Source organism: Thalia democratica, chromosome 1, assembly GCF_965202585.1.
Source record: "Thalia democratica chromosome 1, ktThaDemo2.hap1.1, whole genome shotgun sequence".
In the NCBI taxonomy this organism is placed as follows: domain Eukaryota; kingdom Metazoa; phylum Chordata; class Thaliacea; order Salpida; family Salpidae; genus Thalia; species Thalia democratica.
The window spans coordinates 66,246,426-66,265,843 of NC_139165.1; the positions used below are offsets into that span (position 1 = coordinate 66,246,426).

At 26.4% G+C, this 19,418-nt stretch overlaps 1 protein-coding gene across 1 annotated transcript; it reads left to right on the forward strand.

Moving 5' to 3' along the window:
• Positions 1-623: 623 nt before the first annotated feature.
• On the forward strand, positions 624-19,418 carry LOC145838137 (uncharacterized). Its single transcript, XM_082945687.1, has 13 exons — positions 624-767; positions 962-1,032; positions 4,153-4,268; positions 4,495-4,646; positions 8,274-8,503; positions 10,357-10,441; positions 11,140-11,180; positions 11,642-11,770; positions 11,974-12,139; positions 16,901-17,037; positions 17,282-17,458; positions 18,144-18,376; positions 18,801-19,418. Exons 1-13 carry the CDS (start codon positions 624-626, stop codon positions 19,409-19,411), a joined length of 2,292 nt encoding a protein of 763 aa, XP_082801813.1. The 3' UTR covers positions 19,412-19,418.

Here is a 19,418-nt window from a genome sequence, read left to right on the forward strand (position 1 = left end):
TAAATTTTAGTTTCTTAAAATAAAACGCAGTCAAAATAAATTGTCTTGTTTTTGTTTTAACAATATTCATCTAAGGGTTTTCTTGAAGTCCTTTTTTTTTTTTTGTAATTTATATGTTATAAATTATCTAGCTACTAATATTATAATTGTTTTTAAATAAATTTTGTAATCCATATATTTTAAAACAGAAAAAACATAAAAAATGATATTTTAAGTTCATGTTTTTGTTAAATATTTTTTTAGAGTGGCAATTTTACTTGAAAACACCTAGAGATTGAAAATTCATGAAAAAAAACCTGAAATTTTGAATAACTTTATTGATAAAACAATTAAATTTAGACTAATGACAAAAAAATGTTATATACAACTAAAAACATAATAATTTTTTTGAGTTTTGTATATGATAAACCACATTTGTTTAAGTTTGAAAAATAATTTAATGAATAAACAATATATCCATGTGTTAAGTTCGTATTTTTGATAAAAAGTATTTGTTTATTTTAATTGTTTCTAAAATTTACTAACTTATTTGTTTTAAAATGAAATAAACTTAATTTCAAAATGTTTTTTAGTGTAAAATTTATTGTTTTCAAAAAATAAAAATACTGCTATATATCTTTTGAATGGAAGAATACAATTATTCCAAGTTTCCCTTTCAAAACTTTCCAAACCTTGAAAATTTGTTGACTCAAGAAAAAAGGAAGCAAAAACTTAACTTACTTTTTCATAACTATGGTACTCAAGAAGCTGTACTACCACAAATTTTAGTAAGTCATAACTTTGTTTTTTAATTTAAAGTTTAAAACTTTGAATGAGTTTTAAAACTAGTGTTTTTGAAGTCTGTTATTTTCATAAGTTTTTCAGTTTTAATTTTTTGAAACAACAGGTGTTTGTAACTTGTAAATAATACTATACAATAAACATAATATAATACTTCTATAAATTGTTTTTTTTTTGTTAGGAAGGAAACCAATTCACATGGTGTTCAAAAAACAATGGACTTCTCAATAAACAAAACAGTTCTCTAAACAAGTTTGCAAATTTAACTTTCATTCTATTTATTTAATTATTAAGTAAATGTTTTAGAAACAAAACGTTTTAATATAATTCTGAGTTAGTAGTATTTATTATATTCTCAGTTGTCATTTATTGTACTAGAGTATTTTTTAAGTTAAGTAGTATTTAAGTATTTATTTTAATTTTGTATAAATCTATGATCATTAATTTTTTATAGATTTCAAAATATTATTTTTAACTTGTAAACTAAGGTATCAATTTTTTGTATTAAGTTTTTTTATATCTAGCTACTAAATTTTTTATTGGGTTGCCTTACATTAAGGCTGCAAAAAATAACTCAGGCTAGTTTAAACTTTTGTTCAAACTTTAGTAGTGGTAAATTTACAAGAAGCTTCATAAGTTCATATATAAAACTTGCACCAGCTTGGTCGGAGTATCTTCTTGTAAAGTGCAGCCAGTCCAAAAATGTCAAAGACACAAGAAAGTCTTTAATGACAAGAAGTAGTTTTTAAATGGTTGAATAGTAGAATTTACCTATGATAAACAAAAAAGGTCTAAAAAACTGTGTCATCTCAACAGGCAGTTTTAAGCAAAAGCAACACAGAAATTCAGGTTTATCACTAAAGCTAAGGCAGAGGTTGGCAAAATTTTAAGTTTATCCATGAAATATAATCTATCACTTCTTTTTCTTGAAATAAATCAGTTAAAAATATGTTTTTTAAGTATATTAAAAGTGTTCCTTTTTTGACCTGCTGACCCCTGGCTTAAGGCAGTGCAGAATTTTTATTGAAAAACTAAATTAATGCTGGTCAAAGTTTAGAAATGATTGCTTATCTGGTTTTTTTACCAGTGAATGAGCTGCGTTTTGTAATACTATAACATAAAAGTTTGTGACACCAAAAATTGTACTCATAACCCTATATAAATTGTAATTTACTTTGTTACTTTTACTTAAATAAACTGTTTTTGTTTAGCTATTTAGATTTCTTATCTAAAGTAGTGGTGTTGTAATATTTTTATTCCAGTTTAAATATATAGTTGCTTTAATGTTAAACTTTGTTTATTTAGAGCTTCAAAGCCAGAAGTAACCTAAATTAAGGCCATAGGGGGGTCCACTTTGTTTTTTACAACTTGATCTTATTTTGTAGAATTTAATCTGAGCTATCAGACACTTTTAACCGCTTAAAAAAACTCAAAGTAACTTTTGAGATATAAGCGATCAAAGAAAGGGCGTTCAATAGGTTCCTTATGGAAGGCGAAAACTAAAAATGCGAAAAAAGACTATTTCACTAAAAATCTATCTCCTCCTTCATTTTTTGAGTAATCTTTCTCAAATTTTTACAGAATGTGTATCATTAAACTTTAAAGAGATCTATTGTAGGATTTTGTTTTATTTTGAGTAAAAAAAAAATTATTGTCAAAAAACTACCCTTTTTTCAGTTTTTTGTAGATAAAATTTTTATTCTTCAAAATTTCAAAAATTCCAACATTCAGATTCTTCAAAATATTAAAAGGAACATTTCCTGAAAATTTGAAGTCTCTAGGTCAAAAAATGAAGGAGGAGATAGGTTTTTAGTGAATTTTTAAATTTCCGAGAAAATTGACTCCAAAAAATTTGCGGTCCATACGTTTGTATCGGAAACTTTTTACAAAAAATAAAATATCTCAAAAGTTAAATTATATTTTTGAATTCTATAAAAACAGGCTTGTAGTTTGTATTTAAAGCTTTCATATAAAACCCAAATTTATTTTTTGTAAAAAAAAAAGTTGGACCCCCCCCCCTATGGCCTTAAGTTATAATTCTCTATGTTTTTCAGATTTTAAGTCTTATTTTTGTAGTCTTTAAAACTGGAAACCAAATTAGAGTTTACAACTTGTTTTTAGAATAAACCAAATTTTATTGTAAGTTGAAGTTAGTAAGCTTTAGATTAGGTCAATAGACTATATTATCTTGCTAGAAGATAAAATCTAGGAGAGAAAATTTAGGCCCATCTACATACACTAGTGTGTTTGAAATGTTAATTGGTGTTTTTTTGTTTACTGATTTTATTCATTCTTGTATTAGTTGAAAAAACTGTCAATAACAAAAAAATACTTTTTAATAAACACACAGTTCAGAGTTTTAAACAAGAATTTTTTTACTTATAAAATGTTTTATTTTTAAATTTATGACAAACATAATATTAATAATCATTTGTAGCAGCCCTGTATAAGAAGTCTAAAATAAGTTATTCGATGTAAATACTACTTATTTACATGTTAACTCAGGGAAGTTTATTTTGCTTTAAAAGTTACAGATCTGTTGAATGTTTTCATGTTGTTAATTTCTGTATGAAAAGTTTTACTCAATTTACAAAAAAAGAGTTAAGATGTTTCTTTTTACTAAAGCACTTAGTTTTTCTAATGTATTTGTATAAGCTCGAAAATATATATCTTTATTACTATTAGTTGATTAAATAAAACTTATTAGTTCATAAATTTACGAAGCACTGAAGCGACCGTTTGTGGTAAAGTTAAAAAAATTGACACAGCTAAATCATTCACAGCCCACGTGTTAGACATTGTCAGCTTATTGTGAGATTATAGTCTGCGCTCGTTTGACCAGTTCTAACCAGTAGTTATTACGGCCATCATTAACAGAGTTGAGATGTTTTGCGCCATCAATAATAATTAATGAATTTTACGGCAAGATCAACAACAACAGCATCCGAAACAGCAGTTTCTCGCGAATATGCCTGCCTGATGAGTCCTAATTAGGACGAAATCGGTTGTAGGTTGTCTCGGATGCTGTTGTTGTTGTTGATCTTGCTGTAAAGTTCATTAATTATTCATAAATTTATTAATTGTTTTTGTAACTACTTTTGATATAATTTTATTGCCTGAAGTAAAATATTACTAGTTAATTTTTTTAATGAAATTAAACATATTCTATAACTTAAAAAACATAATTAAATAATTTTCTCAAAATGTTTTTTTTTTGTTTTTTAGAAATTTTGTTAACATATTAAAGACTTTCTATTTTGTCCTTTACATACCAATTTTATAAAACTTTTATATACTTTTTTACATTAGTTAAAGTATAAATCTTAATCATTAATTCAATTTTAAAGAAAATAAAACAACAAAATACTTCAGGTTCCTCAGTTTAGATGGAACATCCCAGTGTGTTGTTGAAGGCTGTGGCTCCCAAGAGTTCTATTCCCCTCAAAATATCAGTGATCTTTGTCTTGTTACTTCAACTGATGGATTAAGTTAGTAAAAAAACAATAAATTTGAAAAATAAAACATGATGTAAGCTTAGTCTTTTTAAATAGTTTTCCAATAAAACAGAACGAATCATACAAAACTCTTAATTTTTCCTCACGTAGTCTATATAAATTTGTATAATTAGAGACTATAAATCTTAAATTAGTCAAATATTCATTATATTTGAATTATGTCTTGTTAATATTAACAGTGAAATGTATATGTTTTTAGATTTGAACGTTTCTGGGCAAGTAATGAACATGATGCGTGATCATCCTGATATTTGTAGCCAAACGTTCAGCCAATTTGCTAACTATTTTACTTTTTTCAATGCTAAAAGAAATACTAGTATTAAAAAGAATGCTGTCTTTCATCCTAAAGAAGTAAGTATATATTTAGAAAGTTACCTAGTATTTTTCTTTAGGACTAATGATTAGGTATTGTTTTATTTGAAATAAAATGAGTTATTATTTTATTTGCGTTTAACTTATATGATAAAAGTTTAAAAGATTATTTTAAACTAAGTTTATAGATTATTTCAACTTTCTCTATTTTGTAAGCATTGCGCCTGCTTCGCACTGCTTTTGTGAAGAGAAGAGAAATCTTTTTTCTTCGAGAAGCAGACTGCATAAAAATAGACGTCGCAAGAAGGGCGTGGGCTTTTAGTTTTGACTCACTTAACGAATACATTCGGCGTAAGGCTTTAGATAATAACACTCAACGAAGAGACATTTTACTTACACAATATAGGTAGGCATTTTACGTTTACAGCCAACGAAGGTTTTTCGTATTAGGCATTTGTTATCACTTAGAGAGGGCTTTGTTTGATTACACTTTAAGCGTAGAGGCTTGTTTTTCACGTAGCCAGTCCGCAAAAACGTTTGATCGAGAGATTGAGTTTCAACCCGAAACGAATACCGGCGTTAGAAACCAGCTCGAGACGTCTTGTAGTAGTCAGCCCAGTGATTTGTTGTGGTAACTTAGTTCCTGAGCTTTTGTCCTGCACGAGTGTGAGTGTCTTTTATTGTATCGTAATAATAGTTTTCTGGTGTAAAATAAACTTTGTGTTAGCAATTCTCTATCTAACAGTTTAGTTTAACTAACTAAGTTTACATTTATCTAAGTTAGAATATAGTAAGTTAACGGTAGATTACGAAAGTAGCATTTGTTAAGTATTTTTTAATTTTTAATAGACTACGGTAAGTGGTCATTATTACACTAAGTCGAGCCTCGACTAGCTATACCTCGTTTCCAGTTCGCACTACTGAGCTCATTCTCGGTTAAGTGCGGTTAAAAATCAACAGATCGCATTACTGAGTTCCAACTTGGTTAATTGCGTAAGAATTCGCACCAATTCGCATTACTGAGCGTTGACTTGGTTATTTGCGGAGAATTCTTATCTGTTTGCATTTCTGAGTTCTATCTCGGCTAATTGCAATCGATTTCTTCACGGAAATTCTGCGGTTAGCTATTCCCTGGAAGAATGAGTTCCAAAAATAAGAATCCCAAGGCCATGTCAACAACCCACATCTCTGACATGGTCAAGAAGCACACAAAGCGTGCACACTCGGCCGATAAAGCGTCAAGCTTTAAGAGGCGAGACCAACAAAGTAACTCCGAGCTGTTAGCAGATTCTCACGTTCCAACATCAATATCTAATACTGCTCAAACTGCAACTACAAATCAGGAAACATTCAAAGCAGAACCCAACAATATACAAAATAACCAAACAAACAAAGTTGAAAACAGAGAATCAACAGCAGAGGGTTATAATTTTACCCAGTTGATACTTTGTATTATATTTAATATAAATGAAATAGGTTTTTTCTTGTACATGTCTAATACTAAGTTTTTTTTAGTAATAAATAAAATGCAGTAGGGGCAACAATAAGGTATGCAACTTTAATCCCATCAAAGTTTTAAACGTTAAGTAAAGTGTGTATCCTTTTCACACCAATTGGTACGCATTGTCTACTTATTTTTTTAGAATATTTTATATATTACTACCATCTATCAGGGTTGCCACATGATCAGGAAGTCAGGAAAAAATATAAAAAATGACAAAATTCAGAAAAAAATGGGGTTTTTGTAACAAACTGTCAAAGCTGAACAAAAAAATGCTTCCTGACAGTGCAGTAGCACAGTCATGTCAGATGGCCCGAACAAAAATATCATACATGATAAATTTTAGCCTTGGAACACATTTCGAAAACATCTTACTGGAATAATAATGGACAAGCTGTGTTTATAAGGTAATAATACAAGTATTTCGCTGATTGACCTGTTTATTGCAAATACATCAATCATACACATATGGTTCAAGTGATGTAAAGGAAGTTTGATGATTGAATTCAGCAAAAAAACTGTTGTTTTTACCTATATTAAAATTAGATTGAAAGCTTTATATAGTTTCAAGTGTTAGATTATGTACTTTAGAATAATTTTAAATTAAGAGTTTGATATAAAAAAGTCAGGAAAATTTTGGTAAAAAGTCAGGAAATTTTTCTCAGCTTGATCTGTGGCAACAATGATCTATACTTTTAACAATTTTACAAGGATACTTGTCTTTCATTTTTGAATTTTATCAAAATCATGTTTTAGTTTGTTTCATAAAGTATTAGATTTTTTTCCAAAAATAGTTTAGTGCGTACCTTACTTTAGTGCTTATATCTTAAAGTGCCTACCTTATTGATGTTTCTAACCTTAAAATTTTATTTTTTACATAACTGCCTGCCTTTATCTTTTTTACAATCTTTAACTAAATGTCAAAAAGTATATATAATATTTGATTTGATATTAGTTCCTTTTCTGCTAAAAATAACATAACCCTTGGATTAAACATTATAAACTTGAAAAAAATATTTGCTTTTATAGATTTATTATATGTAAGTAATTTTTTTACAAATTTTCCTTGCAGTAAATTCAAAATTGGTTTCATTTTGCATGTTGAAAATTAAGTGCACTTGCAGTAATGTACAATTTATTCAAAATTATATTATTTTATTTTCAAATTAGTAGTTTCTTTACCGTTTTAGTAAGCTAATTGTTTATTTATAAGCGTTAGTTATATCGTTTTTAGGTTAATTAAAACTCAAAGCTTTTTTTTATAATTTTATTATCAGGGTTGTCATAAAACCTGTAATCTTCGAAAGTCTTAAAATTTTTAATAATTTTATATGTAAAATGATGAATCTTTAATTATAAATTTAATGTATACAATAGTTCAAGTGTTCAAAAATAGCACTGCGTTTATCATTTCCTTTGTGGTCAGTAAATCTTTTAAACTTTTGACTCGAGGTCTCCCGCAGTGCTATTTTCGAGCACTTGCATCATTGAATACAATGTAAAAACTGCAATACGGATGATAATTTTTAAGTCATAAAAAGTTTACTCTAGGTGAGCTTTATAGTTTGGAATCAATGCTTATTGAATAAGAAAAATCAAAACAAAATACGCAATTTTCCGGAAATGAAAAAGTAGCTCTACTAAACTAACACTATATTAACTGGAACTATTGTTATAAATTTTTGTTTTACTAGCAAGTTTTTTTAATAACTTTGTATAACTACGTCATAGCTAGTTTAAATTTTTATATCAATCTTTAAAACAATTTTACAATTCGTTTAACATTTGAAAAAGAATCAAGTAGATTCAAAAGGCTTTAAGTTTTACAATTTAATTAAAGATATATTGCTGTTAAGTTGCCAGTGGTGACTAAATATAATAAAAATCCTTCCGACAATAGAATCATTTAAAATACCATTACAGTATATTTTCAAAACTTTTACACTATTTAAGACAGTTTTTATCTTGAATTTAATTTAATACTAAAAGTGGACAAAAAAAAACTTGTACTTCCAAAACCTTTAAAAAAATTTAACCTCTGGCAACCCTATATATGTTGCAAATGATGTATCTACTATTTATATTTTATATAGTAAATAAAATTAAAAACATGAGCAAACTGAGAATTTTTATTAATTGATATAACAGTATTTGATTATTTTCAGGTTTACATGCGCAAAAATACTGGTCTCAATTCTGTTAAAAAATGCAGTCAGCATTTCAAAAGTGGAGGAAATTTCGCAACATTTGGCCACAAGCACTTGCAATTTGATGATACTATTTTCGATGTTCCTAAAAAATTGCTCTGTGATATTTTAGAAGAAGAGGTCAAAAGTGATTTTGTAAATATTTATGATGATCAGTCATACAATGGCGGTACCATAAAAAGTTTCAAGTAAGTTAAATAAAAAATTAATTTTATTATAGTTCCTATAATATATTACAACCGCTTTTGCTTTATATTGTTTTATTAAGTTTTTGTATTAATAAAATATTTTCATCTTAGTTTGATAAAGTTTTTTGTTATACTTACATTTAGTAGATTTACAGATTTGTTTTATTTAGGAACTCGTTTTATTCAACTAGTTTATTAGAGTATAGATACTAACGCAGTGTTTCCACAAAGTCAGGAAAAATGAAAAAAAAAGACTAAGTCTGGAAAAAATGAGGAATTTGGAAAAAATGTCAGGAAAAGTCCGGAAATTTGATATAAACATGTTCTAAATAAGAATTTTTATGATCATAATAAACTGATTTTTGCTAATGTTATTTTCAAAAGAAGATTGCTTTTGCAATATTTTTTTTCAGCTTCTTGTTGAATTTTTTGAATAGATTAAAATTTTCTTTGATCTTACCTGTGTATTTACTATGTGGTAAAGAATTTTTCTAATAGAGCTGTTTATTGCACATACATCGATCATACACAGATGGTTCAAATGGTGCAATGGAAGTTTGATGATTGAAACCAGCGAAATAACTGTTGTTTTAGCCTGTATATATTGATAATGGAAACTTTACATAGTTTCAAATCTTTGTTTATGTATTTATGAAACAGTTTTAATAAAGAATTTGATCAAAAAGTCAGGGATTTTTTTAGCTCGATCTGTGGCAACCTTGCCAACGCAATTAAAGTTTATTTTGTTTTAATTGACACTTCTATTGTTTTTCACAATCATGTTGTTGAAACCATAGTTGAATTCTACTTTTTGTTACATCGTATTTGTGTACTTTTAATTGAGCTACCGGATATTTTTGACAAGGTAATAGAATCAAAAAAAATTTGAGATAAAACAAATTTAAGTTGGTAAGTTTAATAGGTGATGTATTGAATGAACTAAAAAGATGTTTTTTAATTTTATCCTTGTTTTTTAAGCATACTTTTTTAAATTTTAACAGGTTATTTTTTACTAGTTTTCTCCGTAAATTTTTCTCAAAATTTTAGTAATTTAGACAAGGTCACTTTTTTTAGTAGATATGAGAATTTTTTGGAGTTTTAAAACCAACATTTTTAGTTTTAGTTTAGTTTTGAAAAAAAATTAAAAGACATTTACTTAAAATTTTCCGTTATTAGAGAACTTTTTTAAATATTTACTAAACCGTCAAGTTTTAGTTAATTTTTTAATATGTTAGATAAAAAGTTATTTGTAATAGTACTTAAAGCTTTTATATAAAAGTGTTATTTATTTTTTAATGCTTTTATTCTATATTGCCTTAATTCAAAAAAAAATGTTATATTTCTTCGTTTAAGTATATATCGTTAATTTTTTTTTATAATTTACTACATTTACTATTAGATTTATTGTCTTATTTATACAAATAGCGAGGATAGAAGTAATGAATACTAAATAAATATTTTTTTATATGAAAACTACATAGTTTTTAAATAAGTAGTCCATTAAGGTTGGTTTTTTAAACCATTTAAAAATAACATTCATTAAACCTTTGAAAGACTTTTTAAAGGGTGATTGTCTAAAATGTTTTAAGCTTTACTCACTAGTACTGTATTTGTTTATATAAAAAAAATCAATAACTTTTATGAGAACACTTTTCTACTAACTATAAATATTGGATTTAGTCAAATTTTACTTTTTGAAATAATAAAGGTTTCTTTTTAAATTATAAACATTTTGTATGTACCTTAATCTATTTAATATACAATCACAATTCAAAATACAATTAATCTTTTTCTTTCATTAAAGTGTTACTACAAGATGAATTGTTTATGTAAAATAAGTTATATGTTTTCAGTTGCAATCCTGACAAATCAACGTACATTGTTTATCCTTCCGGTGAAAACATGGATAATCTTAGTATTTCACGGATAAATGAACTTGTAAGTTAGATAGGTTAAATATCTTATTAAAGTTATAGTATCATATACACCTAATTTTATAATTTTATATTAGTAGGTGTAATTTTTTCCTTAAAGAAATATTTAATAAATGAATTCTTTATTGAAGATTACAACTAAACTTACAGTTTAATCGACGGTAAACGTTATAAAACTTATCTTTACTATTATTATAAATAAGTTATCAAACTGATCTTTATTAGTATTTGATTTTTTTTCTTTTCCTACATTTTTATTTCTAACTATTAAGTTTTCTACAGTATTATGATATGTTAAGTTAAACCTGAGTTTAAGTTGTGATGAACATTTCTACTTTTTTGTTAAATCATATGATTTTTTTTTGATAACATTTAAGCAAACAAATTAGTTTACAACTTGCAATGTATATATGATTTACAACTTCCTGGCTTTGATTTAGGAATAAATTTTAGGAACAAACAAATTCCTACTCTTTTTTAGTAAACACTTAAATTTGTTACCTGTTTAAAATTTATTTTAGTTTCAAAAGTTATTATCTTAAAAGTGATATTGGTAAAAGATTAAAAAAGTTATCTTTTTACATAGTTTTTAATTATAATGTTTTATTTTAAAAAGTATAATTTTTTTTTACTGATAAAAAGCTAGTTTTTATTTCTAATGCATATAAAAATATTATAAACAAAGTAAAACAATTTTTACAGAAAAGCTTGGGAAACAGTAATCGAATTGAAGAAATAAAAAAGTAAGTTTTTTTTCTGATATACACCAGTTTTTCTCTTTATTCTAACCTATACACAAATTTATTGTAATGCTTACATGAAACTCAATGAGTATAAAAACTATTTTTTACGGAGTTGAATTTTTATCCTCTCGCTTTTAAAGGCTTTTCTATCTATTTAAAGTTCTAACATATTTATAGATAAATCGAATAGAAATACTAGTATTGTTGGTTTGCATTGAAACAATCTTTGTCATTTCAATTATTAAAAAAGAATAGGGTTTCATATCTAGTAATTTATTATACACAGCCTAAAAAGGTTTTGACAACTATAGATTTAATTACAAAGAGTTTTGAGCAAGCAGCATTGTTACTTGAATTAGCTGGTATTCTTATTAAATTTTTCCAACATTGTTTTTGATAAAATGTTGAAATAAGGGAATTCTATTATCTTTGATAACAGTTTCAAATAACTTTAATTTTAGGTTTCAACTAAAAGATAAGTGGTCAGAAATACGACAAACAGAAATTTCAAAGTGGAATAAAAATGCTATCAGTATTGCAGCAAGAACACAATACTTTATCGAAATTTTTTTTGTGGATGATTTCAAAAGGTTTTACTGTTATTTTCAATTTACTTTATGTTTTTATTTTAATGTTTTTATATAAAAAGAAATAAAACTTCATCTAATTTAATAAAAATTTTAAGTGAAGTATTTCTTAGTTTTTAATTAACTTTATTTGTTTCTTTTACTGCTATCTTTGTTCATGCCTATTTATTTCTCACCTTAAATTTTTATTTAAAGTATTTTTTCAGTCCCGGCCAATGTAGCTCGCGAATACAACACCCAACTGTTACAAACAAACAGTTTTCTCATTTTTCACTGAACCCTTGGAAAATGCAAGAAGTTCTGAGCATGACAGAAGATTCCACTATTAGGTTGTGGGATGTAAATAGAGGCTGTAGTGAAGAGGCCGTGACTGTTAGTAAACTTGATATAAATTGTTAATCGCAAATAGTGTGTCATTTTTTGTATTTCATTTGTTTTTGTTTAACCACGGTTTAGCTTAAGTTCTTGCTATAAGTTTGAAAAAACTCAGTATTTTTTTGATTAATTTTCGGAATAAATAAAAGTTCTTAAGGATTGATCTTTTTTTAACAGCAGGATTTTTTTTTTAAGATTTAAAAAATGATAGTTTAGAATTTAGATATTGTTCAACTCATACCATAATACAGGGGTCGGCAGGCAGTTGGTGGTCGCGGGCCAAATTTTAAGTTTCCAAAGTCTTCGCGGGCCGCAATTTTAGTTTTAGTGACATTTCAATAATCTTATGGTTTTAGTTTTAGTCACACTAAATTTTACTTTTATTCACCTTATTATTTAAAATGACTTTTAGCTATACATAGAATGCCTATTTAAATTAATATTGATTATGATTCACATTGACTAATATACTTTAATAAATATGTACTAATATTGTTGATAAAGTGTTTACTTTCATAAGCACTTAATAAGTTAAACTTAATACTTTATTAATTTTACTTACAACCTAACTCTCTATAAAAACCTAACTTGAAAGTCAATTTATGGGTTACTTTTATACATTTGTTATATCATCAACACTTTTTCATATTTCTAAGAATATTTACTTCGAAAAAAGTTTTTGCGAGTTAAATAATTTACACTCATTAAGAAATTTAGTAATTAGTTAACATAATAAAATTAATACCTGTTTGTATTCCAGAAAGCTAAAACAAATAATTTAAGATAATTTATTCTCAAATACTTTAATAATTAAATATCTTATTAGTAATTAGACTTTTACATGGTTTCCACTTAAAAAGCAAAAATGTCTGAGATGCATCAAACCAGCTTAAATTTATTAAAATTTTAAAAATCTAATAAATAGTTGTTAATCAGGCTTAAATACCTAGTTAAAATATCATCATTATCAAAAAGTACACAAAGTGTAAAAAACAAAAAAAAAATGCAGTTAGTAAACTACACAACAGTCATAAAAACTATTCTGAGAATTGGAAGATTTCTTTAAAGTGTTTGAAATAAAAGCTTCACACACACCTGAGTTTTCAAGCTTTTAAAATAACCTGTTTGTGTAGCAACCCAGTTAATATAAAGTAAACATGCCAAAAATATATAAGTCAGCTGGAATGGACAATTAAGTTTCTTAAACAAGTTTAACAAAAGTATAAAATTTTATTGAGTCATTAGCAAAGTAGAATTTTTTTTTTATTAACCATGATAGCAATTCTTTATTTGCAATAAGAGTATTGCATTTAAAAATATTAACTGTAAAATATAAGACGAGCTACAAGAATAAAAAAAGCGTTAGTTAGGAGTTATTGCGAGAAACAATAAAAATATCACCAAATTCATTTTCGACTAAGTCATTTTCGACTGTTATTATTATCTTCAGTAACATCAGAATAATCAGAAAAAATTGTTAAGGCAAGTAATAAAGTAGCAAAATTTATTACCTAAAATGAGATATCGTTTATAATTGAAAACTTTTATAAAGAATTGATGTTGGCGGTAATGAAAAACTTTTGTTTATTTCTTCAATGACAACATGAAGTCATGTTTAGGAAATGCATTAAGGTTATAAAGTCGCATAAATCCAATTAGGACTTTAATCAAACTGTTAACATGAGAGCACTGATAGAAAAACTATTGCTCATCTGAGAATTTTTATTAGAGATATTTTTACTAACTTTGACATTTTAGTAGAATTTCTTGGTTTAGTTCCAACGCGAAGCACAACAATCGGTGAAATTTTTCAAGTAAAGGTGCGATGTACCAATACGGAGTTTTTGAAAGTACAATTCCTTTTTTTTTTTTTGTATAAAGTTTAGTTAAAGTTTAAAAAGATGTCTTATAACATTTATCAATATTAAAAAATAATTTTAAGCTACTATAACATATTTTTTAATAAAAAAAACATTTATTTGGTAATTTTTTTTTGAGTCAAATCGAAATTTCATTACTTTTTATGTAAAAATTGTTTGAAATTCCAGGTTTTTTCAAAAATTCTCAAATTCAAGTTTTTTTCTAGAATTTTTAACCGTATATTCACAAATTCAAAGCTTTTCCGGGATTCAACTTTTTTGGCAACACTGATTGTTCATTCTTTAATGTACACAATAATATAAATAATATTTGAATTATATCAGCTGCAAGACTTAAAATTTTACATATATTAAAACTCAAACTAACACTGTGGATTGAGCAAAACATACATCATAAGTTTAATTTTCCACTCTTTAAAGCAAAAAAGCCAGCCTGAGTCAACAAAAACATTCCAGATATTTTTGTATACAAAAAGCAATTCTAGCCAAAAACTTAAAAAATGGCTTAGTTGGCCTGAGATTTGAAGTCTTCAAGTAGTGATGTGTGGCAATGTTTAGTTGTTTATTTGCTTGAATTTAAACTATTTTGATTAACAATGTACAAACTTTATAAATTTACAATTCCTATATCTAGTTTATATTAAATAGGTAGCTCCAAAAAACAGCAATTGTGTGTATTGATATGCAAAGCATAAAAATTAACTTAGCTTGAAAAAAACAATGTTTGAAAAATGGAATGTATACCTAACAAAAATTATATTAACTTATGTCATATATATTGTTTTAAATGTGTCTGTACAAATTTAGATATGACATGTATAAATAAAATGTTAGAAAAGTATGCATAAACTAAACTTAAACTAACTAAAGTATTAAAAAAAAGTGGTTTAAAGTATGAGCATTTTTTGAAGTTGGTGTGCATAGAAAACTTATAAAAAATTAAAATGTGTCAAAACAAAAATCAAATGAACCTTATTTCTTATTACTATGTTATTTTAAATGTTATAATATAACATTAATATAACATTTACAAATAAAAAAATTATAAAAGAAACTGAGGTATAAAAAATATTGAAAAAGAATATCTAAGCTGTAAAGAAATAACACTTTAGTTAATTACTGTGCATTACTTTTGCAAAAAATGGAAAATATTTGCATTTAGTTTATTTAAAAATAGGTATTATATAACCGACTTATTAAATCCAAGCACTCTTGACACTCTTTTTTCAGATAATTACTTACTGCTGTAAAAAAGAAGTAATTATGAAACTGAGAAACATATCCTGTTAGAACCCTAATCTGTCTTTTTCACATTTTTAAACTAAAGCAGTAATTTCTTGAAATTATTTTAAAATCTTATAGAGAGACTTAAAATCAAACTAATCAAATTTAGTCGAATTACCGAAAAAATTTAACTAGAAATATAATTTTGCTCAGCGGGCCACATTTACATGCTCGCGGGCCACAAAAATTTCTTTCGCGGGCCGCATTCCATTCTAAAAAATAACATGCTCGCGGGCCGCAGATTTACCCTTCGCGGGCCGCAATTGGCCCGCGGGCCGCAGTTTGCCGACCCCTGCCATAATACCTCGAAAAGAACTAGACTTGGTCATTTTTAAAAGTAAAAGTTAAAAGAGTGTTATTATTTGCACTAATCCATATAATACTTCTACAGTGTCAAAAAAACTAGTAAAATACTACATTCATCACTGTGAACCCTAAAGTGGAAATTATAGATTAAGTATTTTTTTAAATTTTTTTTTGAAAGTTAGTTATCATAAAGTCCTGTAGCTCAGAAGCTCAAACGAATTAAAAATTTAAATCTACAAATAAATTAGTGCTCTTTGGTGCGAGTTCATTTATTTTTGGTTATTAGTTATATTGTTATTTATATCTAGACATTTGTGAATGTATTTACAATTTTTCTTTTTTAAGAATGGCTCTAATGAATTTTAAAGCTAACTGTAATTTAATTATTGATACGATTTTATAATTATGTTCTATTTGACATAATTTCAAGTTCAAAAATTCATAATTCTTGTTAAGCGCGGTTTTGGTTCACAGTGTGCATGCTAATCGTGTTTAGCCAGCTGAGTTAATCATAAAAAGCGAAAAGTTGCCTAAGTGAATTTTGTTTCAGATACAGAATGTATCAACAAGTAAATCGAACGATTATTAAAAGTACAATAAACCCAACAGTTGAAGTCCCTGAACATTACCATTATATAAAGACAAAAAAAAAAAAAAAAAATTTTATACTGATGATTATACATACTATTAATCTCAAGCTGCAGACAATTCTGTATTGTTGTAATCTGAGATTCTAGGTGAAGAAAAAAAATCGTAACTATAACAAAACTTAAAAAAAAGTACAAAACTCTACGATAAGAACAAAACCAATAAACTGCTATCCAAAGTGTATTAAGTAAAATTATAGAAAAAAATTCATTAAACAGTATTATTACCGCCTTTAATCTTTATAATAACAACTAGTAGCTCCTTTAAGTAGATTGTTATTTATATTTTAAATAATTAGCAAAGTCTGGGTTTTTCCTGAGATATATAGTAATAACATGTTAGAGATCTGTATTTATATCAATATTTGCTTGATAAATTGTTCTAAATGTTTTTAAGTTTTTTAAGGATAACTTTTATCGCGAGTTCTATTAGCTTACGTTTGAAAAATACTATTATATTTTTTTTTATTATTGTATATATTTTATTTTTGTGTTCATTTTGTAGTTTTAACTTTAAACTAATTCATTGAATTTTAATACAAGCCATATAATGAAAAGTTACTGTTTTATATATTAAAAATTACTTGATTATTATTTAAAGTTAATTGAAGTACTGGTTTTATAAAATAATTGATTCTTAGGTGATAAGAAACTTTGATGATAACAAAAACAAGTTGAACTTACAAGTAGAATTTTCCTCAAATCCAAGGCAACTATATTTCAGTGATAAAAATGATGTGTTTTTGTGTGATGTAAGAGGAAAAAATCTCAGAGAAAGGTTTATACTTTTTACAACTAAAACTTTTTAGTTTAATATCAGCAAAATTCTAGTTTATTTACTTCGGTAGATATTAACTTTTAATTAGTCCAAATTTTAAATTAGCTGAAATTGGCTCAAAAAGTAAAAATAATATGTGCTGTTTTTTATCTCCGAAAAAATAAATAAAGATCATTAAAAATAAAATTGTTTTTCTTGATACACTTAACCTGTAGACTTAAGTTTTGAAAAAATAAAAATATAGGTCCATATTCAACTCAGCAGATGATCACATCAGGATGATTTTACCAGGCAATAAAATACAAGGAGGTTGCAATATTGCTTGCTCCTACCAACTACTCGTTTCAACTTGCGATCATTTGCATCTCGTTGATCAAAGATACCCACGCCACTCGCTACTAAAGTGGGCAGTTAATACGGAGTGAGTTCTTTTATATAAAGTTTAAAATGGCTATTTTAAAACTTTTATTATTCTCTAAAAGTATATTTTGTCAAAACATATTAAAAAAAAGTTAAAAGTTTAATGATGTTATCTTAGTTTTTTTTTGTATTTAAGGTACTTGATTGTTTTTTTTTTAGTAAAAAAAAAAACCGACTCGGCCAGCATTTAGTGGCCGCAGGCCAAACTTCGAAAATAAAATATTCGCGGGCTGAAAGTTAAATCTTTAATCTTTATTAAAGACCCCGAAATATTTAGTATAAATATTAAGCTTTGCTAAAATTCTACAGAAGGCTTTTTTTACTTATAGTTTCAAACTCCAGAATATCTAGTTTAAGTTGCAAAATTTACTTTTTGGGATGCACTTTGCCGATCCCTGATGTAAGCTAAAAATAGTTTGTTTCAGTTTTAAGTAATGAGTAGTAGAAAAAGCTTTTAAGTTTTTTTTTTCTTAAACTATAAAAGTTAATTATAAAAGTTTTCAGAAAAAAATAATTAAATAAAATTTTACTATTTTTAAAGATATACTTTAAACTTTAAAGTTTATTAGCAGGTTTACATTAAAAAAAACGGTTCAGTCAAATAGGCGTAGTAATAATTAATCTATTATAGTTATACTAATTATAATAGTATAATTGTATTGAACTTTGTGCATTACACCAAACAGCCATCCGTGCAAGCAAATGTGTAGCACTTCAACACTTAGAAAAACAAGCAAATACGATTATAACTATGACATCATAGTAGCTATGGGTAACCGTCATCATGTCAGATGTCTACACTACGATTGGGGTTGCAATGAAAACCAAGTTTTACCCCCAATGAAGTCAACTCTTCCCCTCAAAATTGCTTCTTTTAAATTTGCACGATCATATAAAGAAGCTGTACCAATGACTACAGGTAGATCTATTTTTTATATCTACAGTTTATAAACTATTTAAGATGTTTTTAGTAATCATGTTCTTCAAACAGCTGTTTGATTATTAAGAGTTTGTAATTTTATTTTATAATTTTAAACAAGATCAAAAATCTGTAGTTGTATCTTATCTTACAAGTATCTATCTTACAAAAAAATCACCAAGCATATAAACTTAAGCTAACCAATTAAACTTAATTCAGTTACATGTAGTTTGAAATAGTTTTATAACAAATTTTTCGACTTCTTTATCTTATAAAAGTTAAAGTTGACTTATTAAATGTTTTATCACTTGTAGTTCATCTTGTTATAAATATTTAAAGCACAAAATGTGTTTTTATTTCTCATTACTTTATACTTTAAGTTTACCTGCTTTAAACACGATAACAAGCTATAATCAAAAAACAGGGATTACAGCATACCAGACGTCTGATGAAAGTTGGAAGGTTCTGCAAATTGATCGAACTGGAAACATTATTGAACAAAGATTGAATTTAGTCGATAAAAATAACAAACACAATATGCTTAAGTATGCTTCCGAAAATTTATTGCATACTGAAAGCAATATTGACTGTAGTGAAGCCAAAAAATCTAAGAAATATAAAGAGCACCTTGCTTACGTTGAAGTACCCAAAAAGCATAGAAAAATGTTGAGGTTAGATCTCGATGGAACTAAGTTCAGTTGTCTTGATGAAATTGTTGAGCCCGAGTTAAAGTTGATCGATGCTTCTTTGGATGAGTATCAGCAAGATATTGAGCGAGAAAAACTTTTAAACGCTTGGACAAACGATGATCTACAGGTTTCAATTGTTGAAAAAACCGAAGAAAGAACAAGTGTTGTTACAAAAAATATAAATAATAAAATTTTGCAAAGTTTTAACAGAAATTATAGCGAATTCAAACCAAGGAATAATGTTTTGATGAACAGTTTACCTCTTATAAAACAGTCCATCAAAAGGCCTATGGATTCCAATACAAAGTCAAAAGTTAAAAAGAAGAAAAAACGAGTAGGCTTTTAATTATATT